Consider the following 18,394-nt stretch of genomic DNA (forward strand, 5'->3'; position numbering starts at 1 on the left):
TGTGACACTACTGCCTTCGTGAAATTCCCTTTCCACTAATGCAATAGAAATAAGTATAAACATAAGTTTTAATGTAAGAAATAGGAACTAATAATTTGGGACAATAGGACAGGGACGGTTGGCACGATTGTGCGCTTATGCACACCCCTTACAGACCTCTTAGAAATGGGGTGAGGTCAATAGAGGTTAGTTTCAGGGTAAAAGAGTGAAAGTTTGAGCAGGTGACAGGAGAATCAGGTAGTGAGTTCCAGACCTTGACCACTCTGTTGCTGAAATCATACTTCCTGCAATCAACTTTGGAGTGGTTTACATTTAGTTTATATCTGTTGTGCGCTCGTGTTGTTGGAGGTTAAAGCTGAAATATTAATTAACTGGTAAGACGTTGTAACATGATTTTATGTACCTATGCTTTTTCTTTGAAAATGTTTTGCTTCTCATCCAAGAAGCTTCTTGAGCTCTGAGTTGAAGAAGCTTCTTGGATGAGAAGCAAAAGGTCTTCAAAGAAAAACAAGAAAGTCCAGTAGCCTCTTGAAAATGCACCTTTGAGACAACCATGACCTGGATGACTGAGGGACTCCATAGACGATGAGGCGATTACTTGTGTTTTAGCAGACTCTTATGAAGTGAGTGGCCTACAAATAAAGTCAAATCAATGAATTAAGGGATCTTCAGCCAGGGCGGACCTTCCCATGGATCGAAGATGTCATGTAGATGTAACTCACTGATTTGAAAGCAAGCCAGACGTTAAGACTGAACTCAAGAATGTTTGCTTTTGAATGACGCATGCGCAAAGAGTGCGCCACGCCCGGAAACTTTTCTTCTAGCAGACCCCCAAGCCCCCCAACAGACATTTTCCTCCAAACATCAGATAGGCAAAAGGCGCGACTCACGTGGATGGGGGTGGGGCGGGGCGGGGCAGGTTTAGAGGAAGGAAAGCCCCGAATGGCTCTCGGTTTTCCGAATTCGGGATTTGATAGGCTGGAGACATCGGGCCGGCGGACGGCTATTGGAGCGGGGCTGACTCGCGTCACAAGGCCCGCCCGCCGACGCTGCGAGGGCTTCAGGGCTGCGCGCGAAAGGCTCCTTGTTTCAAGCGAGCGCGGGAGTCGCGGTTGGAACATCGGCGCGCGGCCTCTCAAAGGGAGCCCCAGAGTCCCCCCAGGTTTGCCGTTTCTCCCTTTGCCTTCCGCGCTTCTCACGGGTTCAGAGGCGCTTTTCTAAGGCGGGGGGGTGTCATTTCGGAACGGCAACACGCTTTGCCGGTGGCTGAAGGAGGGGAAGGGGAGCCATTTTCCGTTGGGCGAGCCGCCTCCCCCGGAGTCGCTCCTGGGGTCCCTGCGCTGCCCAGCTCTCCCTCCCCCACCACTCCAGTTTTCAACCGACATCCTTCCCGGGGAGAACGGGAATTGGAGTCCATCCTCTTGAGGGATCCCCCGAGGCTGCCCTCCCATTTCATCACCCCTAAATTTGGGTTTTTTTTCCCCCTTTAAAAACAGATTCGGTGCGAGCCAAGGTTTAAAAGATAGGCTGGGACTTCAGAAGTCAGGGCTCCAAACCTACTTATGCTCAGCGGGGCTTAGTATTTAAATTTTAATGTTATTTATGAAGGGTCTATTTAGATCCGGGGTCTCCAACCTTGGCCACTTTAAGACTTGCGGACTTCAACTCCCAGAATTGAAGTTGAATTGTGGGAATTGAAGTGGCCAAGGTTGGAGACCCCTGATCTAAATAATAATAATAATAGTTTCTGTTTCTATCAAATAACACTTCGGTCACTTAAATGAGGAATTGAGATGCTTTCTAAATGAGGCTTTCTGGCCCATTAATAAACTTTTTTTAAAAAAGCGTGCATGCAAATAAAGCCGGAGGGCTTGTTTTAGTCTTGGCGGCATAAACATGTAGCTGCAAGTGTTGCTTTTTGTTGGTGACCTGCTTTCACCTAGGAGTAGAGGATACCTGTGCAAGATGCAACATGAGGCTGGCTTGTCCTTTTCAGAACAGTTGGGTTGTTTGTTGTTTTTTGAATTCTTGTTCCAAAGTCCTCAAGTTTCTTTTCATTTGTAAGCTTCCAGTGTTAGAATGACTAGGTTGAAAAATTTAGCCGGATGCCTGAATAAAAGGAGCTTGAGATACTTTTGACTGTGCAGGATAATTCTGTTTGTGTTAATGTTTTCATTGTGCTTGTTTTAGGTTTTGGCTTTAAAAACAAAGACATGAATTCTAAAATGAAGCCGCAATCAAATACCGAAAAGCATCCCTCAGTGAAGGTAACTAAACATGTTAACAAAGTGCTAAGGGCAACACTTATGAATTATACAGGTAGTCCTCGACTTACAATGGTTCATTTAGTGACCATTCAAAGTTACAATGGCACTGAAAATAGCAACTGATGACCCCCTTTTCACACTTATGACCATTGTAGTATCACGTGATTTACATTCAGATGCTTGACAGTTGCAATATTCCAGGGTCTTGTGATCCCCTTTAGTGATGTTCTGACAAGTAAAATCAGTGGGGAAACCAGGTTCATTTAACCAGGTTATTAATTTAACCACAGGATTCACTTAACAAATGGGGCAAGAAAGGTCGTAAAATGGGGCAAAACTCACTTAACAAATTTCTCAGCAACATAAATTTTAGGTTCAATTGTGGTCGTAAGTTGAGGACTGCCTGTATCAGTTGCTATTCATATACTCTTGTTATTTCCTATAAACATATGTCATAGAATACATGGATAGTAAACTGGTATTTTGTGCATAAAACTAATGACTTGGGCTGATAAATTTCATTTCAATATATGAAGCACAATTCCATGTTAAATTAATCAACACTTGTTCAAACTATTTTTATAGAATAGAATATTGGCCAAGTGTGACTGGACACACAAGGAATTTGTCTTGGTGTAAATACTCTCAGTATACATAAAGAAAAGGTACATTCGTTAAGAATCAAGAATCATAAGGTACAACACTTAATGATAGTCATAAGGGTACAATCAACAAATCATACTAGGAAACAGTCAATATAAATCGTAAGGCTACAAGCAACAAAGTTATAGTCATACAGTCACAAGTGGGAGGGGATGGGTGATAAGGAATGATGAGAAGATTAACAGTAATAGTAGTGCACACTTTGTAAATAGTTGAACAGTGTTGAGGGAATTATTTGTTTAGCAGAGTGATGGCTTTCGGGAAAAAACTCTCCTTGTGCCTAGTCGTTCTGGTGTGCAGTGCTCTATAGCATCGTTTTGAGGGAAGGAGTTGAAACAGTTTATGTCCGGGACGTGAGGGGTCTGTAAATATTTTCACAGCCCTCTTTTTGACTCGTGCAGTAAATAGGCCCTCAATTGAAGGCAGGTGGGTAGTAATTGTTTTTTAAATCCCCTCCCCCTTTAGTTCTAATTTAGCATTTGAGAGAGATTCTGCTGTCAAGTTGCATTGACAGAAGATACACAAATGCCACAATTTTACTGAAGTTCATTTTCTGTTGAACTTCAGGGTATTCAATAGACATAAATTTGACATTTAAAGTTATTTAATGTCTTAACTAAGAGCAGGGGAAGGAATAGCTAGTGGAGGGCTAATTGCTTCATACTTCTGAGATCAAATTGGCCAAATTTAGTGGCGATAGGAAAGAGAATCTATAGGAAGTCCAGTAACAAATATCCTGTACAATTATATGTTGATTGTGTGAATGAGAGTTAAAGTCCAAAAAGAGCCTTTTACCATTGTTATACATGATGCAGAACTTTTCCTAAATGAGTTTGTATATTTAGGACTGCTAGCATGATATGAACATCCTAGTCATCTTAATCCTTTAATTCACTTCTTTGTTCCAACATTGTATGACATGGCTGATTTTTATAATTTTATCTTGGACAAAATGTGAAGGTATAATATCCAAAATTAGGATTTCAATACTTAATGCTGTTCTCAATAAGCTTGTCAACAGATGAACATAAAATAATTTTCATTTCTGGAATTCAGTTTTGAATTGCTGAAAGTATATATTTAACTGAACAATTATGTTACATTTGTTCATTGTGAAAATATCAATATCCTAAAAGCAAGAAGTTATACTTAAATTATTTTCTGTTACTGAAATGTTTTATAACAATTTCAGACAGGGTCAAGGGTCACTTTTGAAATTCTGCTTACTATTTTCCAAAATGTTTAACTAACTGATTTAGTGATTAAAACATCTAGCAATATTTTCTATACATTAATATTCCTTGCTATTCCAGGGCTGGATTTCAGGGTTTAGCTCTCAGGTCTTTAACTATACTAGTTGTGTGTTTATCAAGCATTGCTGGGGTGGGAAAATTAACATGGAATTGGGAGTTAATGAGCAACATTATGTGCACATAAACAATGTCATTGAATAATGCTAAGTTTTCTATATTGACCACCTTTCATGGTAGTGCAAGAAAAAAGTTAGTAGTGAACAGACTATTGACGTGTCTCATTTGATTCCCACAACATGACTATTTTTCCCTGGATGACATCTGGAAGATGTCAGTTGTATATTTGTTTGATGCTGATATCACCCAGCTCCAATTGACTCTTATGTTCAAAAGATTTATTCAAAATACCTGTCCTAAGACCATCTTCTGCAGATTTTTGTAGAAGGAAAAAATTATCCTTGTGAATGTACTTGAATTGTAAAAAGAAAGAAAAATGCATTTCATATCATTGCCAAAATCAGATTTATTAAAAAAAATTGCATAATAAATTCATGAGGCTGATTGTCCCTTAGCAATTTGTTAGGTAGTTTGAAAAAAAAATTGTGCTAGTTTTGATTGGTTGATTGATAGTTCATTACTGTCTGCACTATCATATTCTGGACCAGTTGTTGCTTCCAGTCGTTCTTCAAGGTTAGCTCCATGTAGAGCACATTGCAGTAATAAACATCGGAAATCATTAAGGTATGAGTGACTGTAAGAGTCTTGTGATCCAGGAAAGCACACAAGACAAAGTTGTACAAAAGTGGTTGAGTTGTGGAATAACCTAAAGCAGAGGTCTCCAACCTTGGCAACTTTAAGACTTGTGGACTTCAACTCCCAGAATTCCTCAGCCAGCAAAGTCCACAAGTCTTAAAGTTGCCAAGGTTGGAGAGCCCTGACCTAAAGTATCTTTTAAGTCCAGTTTCATCTTAAGTTACAGAGGTGAAACTTGGCCCTTTGAACTTGTCTCCTTGTTCACCTAAAAGGTAATGATTGGAGCTTGGGTACTAAGTATACAGAAACTTATTATGGTACTACTGGCAAAGTACAGAAGAAGGAATAATAATTAGATAAAGAAGACCTACATTGTCTTGAGATGAAATGGGTATCTGACCAATGTGTTCTTTGCTCATCAATATTCTTCGTGTTTACTTTGTACTTGCTATCTTTTTAACCTTCATCGGTACTTATTTGGTTAAACATAAAATATTGCAAGTAATAGGTTAATCCAAGCAAGGGATGGCTGTGAATATTTCTTGAATCTAATTCAATAGCTACAGTAATAATCTGAAATTAGTGCAGTGTTTGTTCCCAAAGTCGCTGGCAGTTGTCCTCAAGTTCAACAGTAAATTAATTGGCAGCAGAGACTTTACCGTGGGAAAGGTTAGCACTTGTCATGTGAAATATAGTGTGAATCACAGACTTTCTCACGCTAGTGTGACATTATGTTCCTGCTATCCCTGTTTGATTATCTACTATTGTTTACTGTCTCATGGTGGCAGTGTAACTTCAAAAAAAAAAAAAAGAATGCAGGATATTGCTATTTACACATGACAGGGTGCCAGGCATTCTTTTCTTCCTCCCCCCAACCTCCAAAAAACCAGTGCTCTGGCTAGTTCAGTATATTGTCTCTTAAACAAATAGGAACCTTTAGAACAATATATTCTATGCAGTATTTTACTTGTATATGTAAACCTCTCTCTCAAGCTTTCTTTAGTAATTATATTATTGATGAAATTATAATAAACAGAACTACTTTGAAGTTAACTTCCACTCTGACTAGGTACAATGTAAATACTACTGTTGATATAAGACTGAATTGTGTAGTAGCTGGTTGAAGTTCAAAGGTAGACTTAACAGTGTATAAATTAACCTGAATGTTTATAACTGCTTAGGTGTCATCAACCTATTTCTGGACTTGAAAATAATGCAGAGTAAAACTACATCTGAATGAATCAATGGTTTCTTGATGGTGTCTAATTATGATTTCTATCATGGGAGGGCAGTGCCAGGAGGTTCTTTGGCCTAACTTACAAGTACTGACTTTACATTTTGTAACTTTTAGAAAAAGTTCCCATCAAATATAATAACATTCTTACTAAATGTGAAGTGTTGGTAGTGTTTAAATATTAATATAGTCCACTTTAAAAATTAGCTTCCTCTATATGTTGTTTCCCAGCAGGTTTCTACAAATAATACAAACTGCACATCACAGAGGCAGACCCTTAAGATGATACAGCCATCTATTACAGGTTGCCTGGTGGGCAGGGCAAATGAGGTATGAATTTCTTTTGGAACAGAATCTAGTTAGAAGTCAGTCCATTATGAGCTGACACATGAATTGTAGTTTGCTTTTAATTAAACTAATTATGCTGCTACTTTAGTATGTATAAGAGTCCTAAATAAATGGTGGGCAACATTACAAAACAACAGTTCTGAAGTACGAAGCAGACCAAGTTGTACAGCAAGCTTGGAGATCACTGCACCTGGTCCACTTTGCACTCTCATTACCCCAAGAACATTAAATTAAGAGAGTTTGGTTGCAGACATTTCAGTACCCAGGTAACATCATCAATGCAGGTGGGGAGGAGGTTGCTTCCTATTTTTATATAGTGGCTTCCCAGTTTGGATGGAGTTGTGATTTTCTCCTTGGTGGTTCTTTGATTAGGGTATTGTTTCTGGACTCTTCGTTTTAAGTTTAATTAAATGGATGGAAGCATAGGTTGTCTTTCACCTTCAAAGATCTAAACAATTAAAACTGCTCATAATTTATAGCAGGCTAAGTCTTCAATCAAGAAGAAATTTTGCAATGAACAGCTTATCTCAAAAGTATCCAAACCTGAAGCTGCTGATAAAGTAGAACACAGAAACATAAGAGGAGTGATCCAACCTTCTGATCTTACAGCAAAAGGTTTGTTCCACTTATAATTACCATAGCAAATTATCATACTGGATTAAATCAGCGCCCCCCCCCCAACCTTTCCGCTTGCCAGTCTGGCATTGTGGGGAAGGGGCATGTGAGTGGTGGGCACACGCTCACGGCTCCATTTGTGAGCAGTGGGTGTGCGTGCCCTCCACTTGGCCGAATGGAGCTTCATGTGTGAGCTGCTTGCACTTGTGCATGAAGCTCCATTCATGCTAGCAGCAGGTACTTGTGCACGAAGCTCCACTTGCACAAGGGAAGGGTGCTTGCACTCACTTGCCCATCTCTCCCGCAGTCTAGTTTCAAACCGGCCGTGTCCCAGAGGTTGGGGACCCCTGTGTTAGATGGAATGCCATCATCTTGTTTTCTGTAGCATCTAGCTAGAGGCCTTTGAAATCCCCCAACAAAAGAAAGAGCTCTTGAATTGGAGTTATAATCAAGTAATAATATTTAGAAGTATTTACTGCTGAACATGGAGAGCTGCAGTTTTTAAGAATTATCTGATCTTATGTGTTATGTTTAATGCATTATATAGAAAGAAAACTTAGCTATTGGGACTTTTAATTAAACAGCTGAGAATTGAGAGTCACTGGTCTTTTTGTGTTCAGTATGTTTGTGCAGGCACAGATCTAGAGTGGTATTTGATTGGGACTATTATGAAAGGGTGGAAGTGATGGTTAAGTGACTATTCTCATGAAAACCAATTTGATGTTATTTCATTTATGTATCATATCAGCAGAAAACTAAAAAAGCCAGTAACTATATAAAACTGTCATCATTAAAAACTAAACACATGAGCAGGGAGGATGATGTTAGCCATAATAAGGGGGGTTGTTACAGGATCTCCCTGGGATCCCCAAGAGCCTGATGGCATAGCCAAGTCTTGAGACATTTGGAGAATGTTGAAAAGAAGATTCCATAACACAGATGCCACAGCAGAGAAGGCCCATCTTCTGGCACCTGCCCAATGTAATTTCTTAATAGGACCTGAAGCATGCCTTCTCTGCCAGTTTTGGTGGGACAAGCAGATACAGTCAGGAACAGGTGGTCCCGCAGATAACATGGCTCCATGTCATGAAGGGCTTTAAACGTCAAAACCAGCATCTTAATTGGACCTCTAAGCACCCCTGGCAACCCCGTGCAGCATGTAGAGCACTGGTATAACGTGGTGTTGTAGGGGCATATAGCTGCTTGGTCTCAAGACAGCCTAGAACTGGGCTTCCAGCAAGAGGCACAGAAATAAGGTCCCGTTTAGAGTCCTGTAAAGAATAAGAATGATACTGAAAAATAAGAGCACCCAGATACTGGAGAGATTGTGACCTAAGTGCAAGTAATTTTAGTTGAGCTTGAATAGAGACACTCTTGACATTCTCCTGTTCGAGATGGACATGTAACCGAACCAGGAGCTACAAGGTAGAATAGAAAGCAAATTTAAAAAATGGTAAATAAATGAGGCTTTACCCCAGCTGTCAAGCCTGTGGTTCCAGCTCAGTCAGCCTTCAAGATACCTCTGGAATAATCTGGGGGTGGAGGTGGTCTTTTTCCCTATCTGCCACTACCATGAGGAATTTTGTGGTTTTAAAATTGTGGTAATGGAATCGAGTAGATTTTTTAAAGAATCCTGTTACCATAGTGTTTCATATGATTTCTGTTAAAATAATACTTTATATCTGGTGGGCGAGTATGATAACTTTATGACTTGTGGACTTTAACTCTTGGAATTCCTGAGTCAACATGATGGCTTAGAAATTCTGGGAGTTGAAGACCACAGGTTGTAAAGTTTCTGTGGTTGTCCACCCCTGTTTTATGTTGACTTAGGTCTGATGTTGCTACAGTAATTCCAATAAATTATGTGCTGGATTTAGTATCAGGGTTTTTTCCCCCCAGGCAATCCTTCATTCCAGTATTGGAAGGAATTGGCTGAGGAGAGGAGGAAAGCCCTGCATGAGGTTTTACAAGAAAATGAAAAGGTAACGTTCTAAAGAAGTCACAGAAGACATGCTTTGGAAATCTCCATTATCTAAAATCTACTTTTTTCTCTAGTTGCATCAAGAAATTGAATTAAAAACTAGTGAAATTGCTCGTCTAAAAGAAGAAAATGAAGAACTGGCAGAACTAGCTGGCCATGTTCATTATATGGCAAATATGATAGAGGTAAGCTGCTCAGTTGATAAGATGTTGACTGGAGTTTATACCTTTTGGAAATTTAAAAGTAAGTAAATGATTAATCTATGCGGGGTGGAGGAAACCGCGGTCTTGAATATCCTGCTACAAGTCTCCTTTGCATGGCAGATATGATCTTTTGAACCCTGATCTTGATTTTTCAACTTTGAGGTTGAGCAATAACGCTTGGAGTTTGATATTGTTCCATAGTGCTCTCGGCAGATTACAAGGTCAGCATATTGCCCCCAACAATCTGAGTCCTCAGAAGGATGGAATGTTGAGTCAACCTTGAACCTCCCTCAGGATCAAATTCTAGGCTGAGGACAGAGTTTGACTGCAATACTGTATTCCAACCACTGTGCCACCAGGGAGGATGAGCAGTGTGTAGTCTATGTGTTGTTAATCCTTAGACCCTTTTCATTTATCAAATGTATATGTCTGCTCAGCACAAGGAATGCCTCAGGGCATTGTACAATACTAAATTTAAAAAATAATATATAAATCCAATCATTTTTTTTAAAAAAACAGAACGCACAATAGGAAATGAATATTAATTCTAGTAAGGGAGCAACCTCAAAAATCTCATCAGTGCTTACCTGCACTCTGTGGCACCTACCTTTAGTGGCCCTCACACACTCACCTACATTCTGTAGCATCCATCTGCAGCACCTCCCTTGCCCAGGGCTCTTACCTAACAGCTTGTTTGCCTCTTCCTACTTAATGACCCAGGCAGTCCTAGCATTGCAACAGCAACAAGGACTTCTGTGATTGCCTTCAACTGAGTGATGTGGTCAGGTAATGTTGCATTACACCACTGAGGTTGCTTAGTGATGGAAATTCTGACCCCAATTGCTGTCATAACTCAAGGACCATCTGTATGTATTTTGTTTATAATTTTATACCGGTATAATTTGAAATGTAAAGCTAAATTTATCAAGAATAGAATGTCTTTAACACCATTGTTTCTCTTATCTAGCAAATAACTGGAAAAGCACCCGAAAGCCTAGACATTTTGAAAGGTTTAGATCTGGAAGAAATTGAATATGAAAAAAATGATTCTGCTGAGGAAGATTTAAATGGCGAATCTGAAGAGGAACATTCAAAATTTCCCAACAGTTCTACAGATGAAGTTGCAGATGTGCCTTTAAATTGAGAAAGTAACCTCTGAAAGTGTTGGGCTGGGGGGAGGGGGGGAGAGAGCAATCAAGAAATCCTCTGAAAACTACAGGTTTATCTAAGATTTGGAAGATGGGATTTCACTACTAATGTGTTGCAGAGTGACTAACAGTCTTAACAAAAGTATTAGATTGTATGTAGTCACTTATTAATTGGAAATACTGTGTATTTCAGCTTGTAAATAAGTTTTTATTCATTTATGACATTTGTAATTACCAAATAAATCTACCCACACAATTATGGCTTTCAAAATGGACCTTATTTCTTGATACATCATATTACATACTCTAGTTTTCTCTATCCTTGCTTATCTTTATCCTTGCTTAGAGACCTCTTCCATTATAGCACAATTCCCAAATAAGTATTTTGAAACAAGCAATTTCTCTTCAATTCTTCCCAAACCAGACATGCCTCTGTTTCCGATTTTCAGGATTAATTTGCAGGTTTATCTTGTCTCAAAAGGTAATGTCTTTTGAATGTAAAACACTTTTTCAAAGGACTTTATTAAATCCACAGCTTGAGACCCCTCAACTTACCCTCTAATTAGCCCTGTGCATGAAATAGACAAAGTGGTGGCGAACCTTTTAGACACCAAGTGCCCAAAGTGTGTGTGTACATGCCCGCATGCCCAAACTGCAAGGCATGCAAGCGCATGCGCAGCAGACATCCAAAGACCAGCTGGCCAGTGGGAGGCGAGGCATCCCAACAGTGGCAGCTCTGAAGAGGTGATATCTTTTTCTTTTGTGAGCTTCTGTTTCATCATTTGCAGGGAAACTTCTGTTCCCTGGAAATGATGGAGAGAAACGCCACGGAGAAACAGTGGAGCTGAGTTGGGGCGATGGCAAGCGTGTGCTCACAGAGGGCTCTGCGTGCCAACCTCTAGTACGCATGCCACAGGTTCGCCACCACTGGAATAGACACTATTTGGAAGAAAACTACCATGTTTTGTTTCTAAGTATTGTTAAACCTTTATAAAATTAGTGCAGTATAAGAGAACATATTTAATTCCACTGGGTTATGTTTAGCCGAATAGATTAATCATTTCACAGGGAAATGAATTGCCCTGGCCACTTCACTTTGCATAAATGTTTAACCTGTACATCACCTGACCTGTTTTTTTTTTGCCTTGTTTCTGATTTTTGTAACTAACTTGATAAAGATTTCAAGAAAATTTGAGAGCTGCTTATTGTGCCATTTTGATTAGTTTTATTAAAGTTACTTTTCTGCTGTGGATCTCATTTTTTTACTTACTAGACAAAACTTCTAAAAATAGTTTTATTCTGAAGTTTGGACTACATGGGATAGGGATTACAGCCGTTTCCAACTGGGTATTCCCCTGCTAAAGTAATCTACAGCCCCATCACCTCAGTCAATCAAACTGAAACTATCTTCTCTACAAATGGTAAGACTTCTTCCCAATCTAAGACCAATGATGGATTATCAAATGTTTAGCTTAATGGGATTCCTAATAGTTTTCAATAATTTTCAACTAACAGCGCATGAGGTGTTATTTGTATAACAGTTTATTTGTATTTTGAACGCTGTTTATTGTTCTTAAAACCATTTTTATTGTTCTTAAAACCATTTTCACAAAGCATTTCTTCAGATTGATAGCATGTAGCAAAATGAAAGCAGGTGCCATCACCTAGCCAATCTTGGTTGAATTCAAAAATAGCTAAGGGGACTTCAATGTGAATAGTTCTCGAAAGACCCACTAGGACAGGGGTGGGCAAACTACGGCCCGGGGGCCACATCCAGCCCGTTGGTCTTTTTAATCCAGCCTGCTGAAGATTGGTACAGAATTAAGGTTTGATGTGAATGATTGCATTCATTTGATTTTGACTTGTAATGACAGGCATTTCGACACCAGGTGGCGGCCCGTCTGTCAAATTTTAAAAGTCAATGAGGCCCCCAAGCCAAAAAGTTTGCCCACCCCTGCGCTAGGAGACATCAGGGTTAGATGCTAGGCTAATAAGTTGAACGTCCAGGCAGAAAGAAATGTTCTGTTGAGTTTAACTCTGGATGTTTATCCTTTTTTAATTCTTTATTGGTTGAATACATCTTAGAATTAAACATAAATTTAAACACTAAGCAGTAATTTTATTGTGTCAAAATATTTGAAGTAAGAAAGACCTAGTGCTTCTCAGTAGCAGAATTATTTGTTCTAACACATATTCCCGTAATTCTATTTGTATGCTTCCGTGCTTGGATATCCCATAAAGATGTACATTAATGTAGCATAGTTTTGGGGCCAGCCAAACCATTCCATATTAGAGAGATATTCCAGCCTTTTCTCTAGTGTTTGACCACCAATTTCATGAAATAATCTAATATAAGACATATTATTACAGCAGACAACAGTCATAAGATAACAAACCCAGAATTTCACTAGAACTACATCTGGATCCGCTTCGGCAGAGTCTTCCTCTTCTTCAAGATAGGAAAGCATAATTTCGGGAAGGTGGTGAGCTTTGGCTTCGTTTTGGTTTACAGGGTTAATGTAGCATACACTAGATAGTCCTTTTAAAACTAAGATTCTGACTTTGGTGGATGTATCTGGCATAATCAAAATATCAACCATGTCCTGAATATATTGTGTAGAAAGATTTCCAGCACCAACACCACCTGTAAAGTAATCAGTTTGTAAATTCTGAGCCACCTTCTCATTAAACAAAGGTATTTCCCAAATTTTCAATAAGTGACAAGATGAAGCAGATTCTTCCCCCTTTCCTGCCCTCATTCAACTTGCAGAATTTGTTCAAATGATTTGAATGCAAGTATTATCACTGCTGCCTGAAACAAACAGCAGCCACCAAAATGGCATTTCTGCTTCTCGGTTTAACCCAGAGCAATCTCTTCCAAGTCCAGTACAGCAGAACAGGATCTGTTGGACGTGTCTGCACAGAAGGCAACAGTTGAAACTGGAAATGTTACCGTCGCAAGCAGAAGTATCTGCTATAAAAAAGGATCTGTAATGGGTATATTATTGCAATTAAATGGCAGTCTACTCTTACCCTGCACAGCTCTTACATGGGTCAGTTTCTAAAATAAAATCTTATTTGAAGAAATGTCAAGTAGAAAAAAATTCTGAATTAAAAAAAATAGCATAAACAAACTAAAGTACTTTTCCTGCATGAAAATGTATTACCTGTGGTTCCCCGAAAATAAGACATTGTCATATTTTTGGGCATAGGCTTATTGGGGGTGGGGGGTGTCATTTTTTCCATATATGGGAGGCCCACTTCTTGCTCACAGCTACAATGGGGTAGGAGACTGTACAGTGCACTAGTGCCACTGCTGTGAGGCAGGGGATGGAGCTGCCCCACGTGCCCCATATCTCAGGGCCCCACAGCCAGCCAGCCATGCCCTGAAACCTGCCTAACTTCCCAGCAGCGGCACCAGCAATCCTGCATGGCCGCTGACCCAGTCTGGTTGCAATGGAGCAGGTAAGCCGAGAGATGGGACAAAGTGGGCAGCCAGCCAGCCGCGGGGGGCTCATCTTCATGTCTCTCAGCTTTCCCACAGCCTGCACAGTACGATGGGATCACCTACCTTCCCCCAGCACATCTGCTGGTGCCATCGCACGAATGAGCTTCCTCCACCTGCCTGTCTGCTCCTCCCCACTGAGTCTCAGCTTTCCTGTGTCCCACATGGCACATCAAGATTGTGTGCCTCACACCCGCTTCTGCCTCCACCTGTTGGACAGGTAATCAACTCACCTGTGCTGTGCAGGCTGTGGTTGCTGCTGGACATGGTTGGTCCCCATGCCCTTGCTGCCTCCCGTGCTGGCCATGCCCCTTCCATTGATGACCACCTTAACTAGGGCTTGTTTTGGGGGTAGGGCTTAAATTAGCATGCTAAAAAAAACAGGCTAGGTGTTATTTTCAGGTAAATGGTACTTTGCGTGTTTGCTCCATTGCATATGTGGCTTTGAGTGAAATTGGAAGGATGGGCTTTAAAGTTTGTTCTCACGATTAAAAAGATGGGGTATGACAGGAAAAAGGAACAATTACCATTCCTGCTTCTAAACACCATTTTTTATTGAGCAATTGGGAACTTTAATAATGATAACTTTCCGGCCTTTTTAACAACGCAGTAATTTTAAACCACATCTCTTCTAAGTCCCAACTAACAGGCAAGGGTACAAAGGTTGTACTGTAGCTGAAGACCCCATAATACCTGTATCTCGAGCTGACTCTAGTCTAATCAAATCTGCTTCCTTAATATTTAGGAGAACAATGGCAAAACCTTTCAGGCTTTGTGTGTATCAAAAATTCATAATGTCTAACCTGATTCTGCTGATGCTTCACCCCCACCCTGAACAAAGTAGAAATATTCCCCCCCTCCCCCCTGTATGCACGTGAATAGTGCCACTTGGCAGCACCAAAACTGGGCCTGAAGTTGAGACCCAGGCCTCGATTTTAACCTTAGGGACACTGCTGACACTCAAAAAGACCAGCTTGGAGAATGGTGTAATTGGCCCCATGGCCCAGCAGTCCCCATGAGATGCCAGTATCACTTACTGTTAGACTGTGCTCTCTTTCTGCTGACAGCCCCTCTGACCTGAGGCTACTCCAGATTACACAAGGCCTGTTCTTGTAGAATGTTCTTCAGCAGCCTCCAAAAACTCTGCAAAAGCACGTCCCGTTCTTGTATTGTCCCCCTCCCCACGTGAATTCTAGAGGAACTGGAGGTCATGCAAGAATACACCCCACTTACATGCAGCCTTCACAGCCTAAAAATTGTGAGAATGGAGTTGCTTTTAAAAATAGCTGGTTGGTGAATGCTGGCATGTCACCCAAAATGTAGCATGTCACCTTTGACACCTTTAAGGATAATATATTACATCTTATTTCGATGAATGTAGAATATGTTAATCTCCTCCTTTGGAATCTCTTATCCCAAACTTAGCTCAATCTTTTATGCGTACCTGTATAAGCCAGTAGGCCTATATATAATGCAGCCTTGGCTCTTTCTTCCAGTGGCAGCTCTCTATTTCTTAGATCCATGGCATATATTTTAATTTTGTGGTGGTGGAAGACTGGATCTATCAGCTTCAAAACTGGTTCCTTTGCACTCCTATAGAAGTTATAACAAGTTTTTAGTGCACTAAATACAATTCCCATATTGCCTAAAGAAGTATGCCTTCTTTCATCAAGTAAAGAAATGCTGGAAAAATCAATATATTGATTCAGTTACTACAAAACACACTCATAACTGGTAACTAGGTAATGAATTCTGTAAACAGAATGTGCAATGTAACAGCACAAGTTCTTAACGATGTCATACACAGAGCTATTCCTGTGTTTTCTAGTTTACTTAAATCCTTTAAAAAGCATTTCTCTTAATTTTGCATTCGCCACTTAATTAAAAAGATACCTTCTTCAGCTCCACATTCCAATAAATGGCAGAACAGCAAGTTGTAGCTCACCTTTGGAAAAATCCAATATTTAAGAGCACTTGCTAATTGAACTGTGTTCTAGAATTAGCGAAGTTGATGGTTAAAATTCCTTTTAAAAATACATTCTACCAAAAGTGATCAGGCACCAAGGGAAGCTTTAAAACAGAAGGAAAGAGTTTGCTTTCTTCTAAATATTAAATCATAGCTTCCATCATCTGGGAGCACACATTTCAACTGTTAACAATTTCAGTGTCCAGGAATATTTGCAGGAAGATGTCTAAACCCTGCTTTGAAAGCCTTACACACCCATGAGCCCTTACAGGTAGTCCAGAGTAAAAGTACAAGCTCTGTCTTTATTGTATATTAACAGAATTTTGCAAGACTGAAACATATTTCTCCCCTCTTCCTTTTCCTTTCTGGAAAAATGGGATAATTTCATCTGAAACATTTCCTATGCCTTCCCCCCTATGGGCCGAGAAATCTTTTACACGCTAGTTGTCTAGTCTGCGGCTCTTCCTCCTGCCTCCCAAAGTCATTTCCACATATCTTTGCAGGAACTGATTGCCAATAAATGCAAGAAAACTTTATCACATGCTATTTCGTATTTCAAAAATAATGTTTATTATAACTTAAAGGAAGCAGTAAATACCAGAAATAACAAATACCACAAAATTAGAAGGCATATATAAGTCAAGAATCAGTACAAAAGACGACCATAAAAGATTGCAAGCTCATGTGAGGAATGTGCTATAAAAACCTGAACATAATATTTTCATGTTATGAGAAATGCTTGGTTTTTTTTTCAGTAGACTTTTCAGTAACTGTACAAATGTAATTTTAATCAAGTAATACTTATATGTGATTTATAAATATACAAATATATACATTCACAAAAATAATGTCTTAACCATGCATTTGCAAAAGAAGGACTTTATTAGATATTTCTAAACAAAACTCCAAAATCTACCTGATTCAGAGAATACTTGATTGATTTTTTCTGCTTGTAGGCCCCAACTGTAGCAGAGAAACTAATTGTGTTCATAATTATAAATCCACAAAAATAGTAGCACGGAGTTCCATTAAACATTTTGGAGCTGCAATTCTATTCCTTCTTGTTTGAAAGTAAACAGGATAAACTCAAGAGGATTTTCTTCAGAAAAAGTCTATGTCATATTAAGCTATAAATTATCTTGATCACTTTACGCTCTATAAGGCAGTCCACAAATTATGTGTTATCATTTGTCATATTGAAAAATAAAATTAAATAAATCAAGGTCTTAAAAAGTAACAGGTAAATTTCTCCTCCCTGAAATTTTGGAAATTCAGGGCTTACCTGTCATTAAGTATATACTCTATACTTCTCTGTATGGGGGGGAAAAAAGCAAATTTAATTTTTCACTTGCTTTACACAACTTACACAATTGGTTATCAACGAAAATGTAGTCTAGCATTAATGTGCATTCTGAGTGAAGGGCAGGAAAAAAAGGAAGAATGGATATTTAAACACGGGACATAAATCACACTATCTGGAATTTCACATCCTTAGTTTGGCCAAATTTTGAGTATTGCTTATGCTAACCTAGATGGCTATCAGTAATAAAACCAGACGGGCAGATACTTGATGAGATTCAAAGAGGATGGGAGCCAGAACGGCTTTAAATAGCAATAGCACTTCGACTTATATACCGCTTCACAGTGCTTTACAACTCTCTCTAAGCGGTTTACAGAGTCAGCATATTATCCCCAACAATTTGGGTCCTCATTTTACCGACCTCTGAAGGATGGAAGGCTGAGTCAACCTTGAGCCTGGCAGATTCGAATTGCCAAATTGCAGGTAGCTAGCAGTCCGCAGAAATAGCCTGAAGTACTGCATTCTAAGCACTGCGCCACTGTGGCTCTTATATAAATGTTTGCTTTTCAATGTTTTCAACACAGTATCACATATTGCAAACTGGCACAATTATGCCCACCAAACACACACTGCTCTATTTAACATATCTTACAATTTCAAAACATCTCTCATTTTTCCAAAGCTTTACATCAATTACATGGATTTCACAAAAAAACAAGATTATCATATTCTTCAACAAATCAATATTTCACTATACACTACATAGAAGAGCCAACAGCAGCCCATATATTAAATCCTCTCTCTTTTTTTAACGCTGGTAAGTTCCTAAGTTACAAAACAATTTTCAAAATAATGAGTATTGAACTTCCAGTTTTTTTACAGGACCATCTTGGTTCAGATGAAATTGGCATATTTTAAAGTACAAATGGAACATTTAAAAAGCTGTAGCCACTTCAGTTGTGCGTCGACCACCAACTTTAACAAATTCACGGGGGAATTTGTCTAGCTGTTCGTATGCCAGCCGTCCATCTTCTCCTGAACAGCAACAAAAGAAAACAACAATAAATGCTTCATCTTTTTAACTTGGGGTTCTAAGGATTGGGTCTCCTTTGAGATGACCTGCAGTCTTCTGAGTTCATGGAAGTGGCCTTTCAAAAT

At 39.4% G+C, this 18,394-nt stretch overlaps 3 protein-coding genes across 6 annotated transcripts in view; 1 reads left to right on the top strand and 2 right to left on the bottom strand.

Annotated features, from left to right (window-relative positions):
- The first annotated feature begins 908 nt into the window (after positions 1-908).
- GMNN (geminin DNA replication inhibitor) lies at positions 909-10,721 on the top strand. Of its 2 annotated transcripts, none has more exons than XM_026699508.2 (7): positions 909-1,162; positions 2,191-2,267; positions 6,402-6,500; positions 6,998-7,133; positions 9,033-9,115; positions 9,189-9,299; positions 10,285-10,721. In XM_026699508.2, the coding sequence occupies exons 1-7, from the start codon at positions 943-945 to the stop codon at positions 10,459-10,461; spliced, it is 903 nt and encodes a 300-aa protein (XP_026555293.2). In that variant the 5' UTR covers positions 909-942; the 3' UTR covers positions 10,462-10,721. The 2 variants fall into 2 exon arrangements, with proteins under 2 accessions (XP_026555293.2, XP_087787094.1); XM_087930968.1 differs by having other exon boundaries at positions 924-1,162; positions 6,405-6,500.
- Positions 10,722-12,623: 1,902 nt separating this feature from the next.
- On the bottom strand, positions 12,624-15,610 carry ARMH2 (armadillo like helical domain containing 2). Its single transcript, XM_026699617.2, has 2 exons — positions 15,415-15,610; positions 12,624-13,109 (listed from the first exon to the last, which is right to left on the bottom strand). The coding sequence occupies exons 1-2, from the start codon at positions 15,608-15,610 to the stop codon at positions 12,670-12,672; spliced, it is 636 nt and encodes a 211-aa protein (XP_026555402.2). The 3' UTR covers positions 12,624-12,669.
- Positions 15,611-16,489: 879 nt separating this feature from the next.
- Positions 16,490-18,394, bottom strand: part of RIPOR2 (RHO family interacting cell polarization regulator 2) — a 100,163-nt gene continuing 98,258 nt past the window's right edge. For 2 of the 3 annotated variants that reach the window (XM_087930961.1, XM_026699504.2), the window contains exon 22: positions 16,490-18,271. In XM_087930961.1, the coding sequence (XP_087787087.1) occupies positions 18,171-18,271 (101 nt within the window). In that variant the 3' untranslated portion in view covers positions 16,490-18,170. The remainder of the gene's footprint in view (positions 18,272-18,394) is intronic. The other variant, XM_087930962.1, reaches the window with a different exon arrangement.

This window comes from Pseudonaja textilis, chromosome 3, assembly GCF_049901715.1.
Source record: "Pseudonaja textilis isolate UNSWEBS1 chromosome 3, rPseTex1.2, whole genome shotgun sequence".
Taxonomy (NCBI): domain Eukaryota; kingdom Metazoa; phylum Chordata; class Lepidosauria; order Squamata; family Elapidae; genus Pseudonaja; species Pseudonaja textilis.

What these genes read in the sequence shown, in the direction of transcription:
- ARMH2 (XM_026699617.2), bottom strand. Translation starts at nt 15,610, where the DNA reads ATGGGAATTGTATTTAGTGCACTAAAAACTTGTTATAACTTCTATAGG. An exon ending in AGGCCTACTGGCTTATACAG is followed by an intron (nt 13,110 to 15,414) that starts GTACGCATAAAA and finishes ATTACTTTACAG; the next exon opens with GTGGTGTTGGTGCTGGAAAT.
- GMNN (XM_026699508.2), top strand. Translation starts at nt 943, where the DNA reads ATGGCTCTCGGTTTTCCGAATTCGGGATTTGATAGGCTGGAGACATCG. An exon ending in AAAAGCATCCCTCAGTGAAG is followed by an intron (nt 2,268 to 6,401) that starts GTAACTAAACAT and finishes GTTGTTTCCCAG; the next exon opens with CAGGTTTCTACAAATAATAC. An exon ending in TTTTACAAGAAAATGAAAAG is followed by an intron (nt 9,116 to 9,188) that starts GTAACGTTCTAA and finishes TTTTTTCTCTAG; the next exon opens with TTGCATCAAGAAATTGAATT.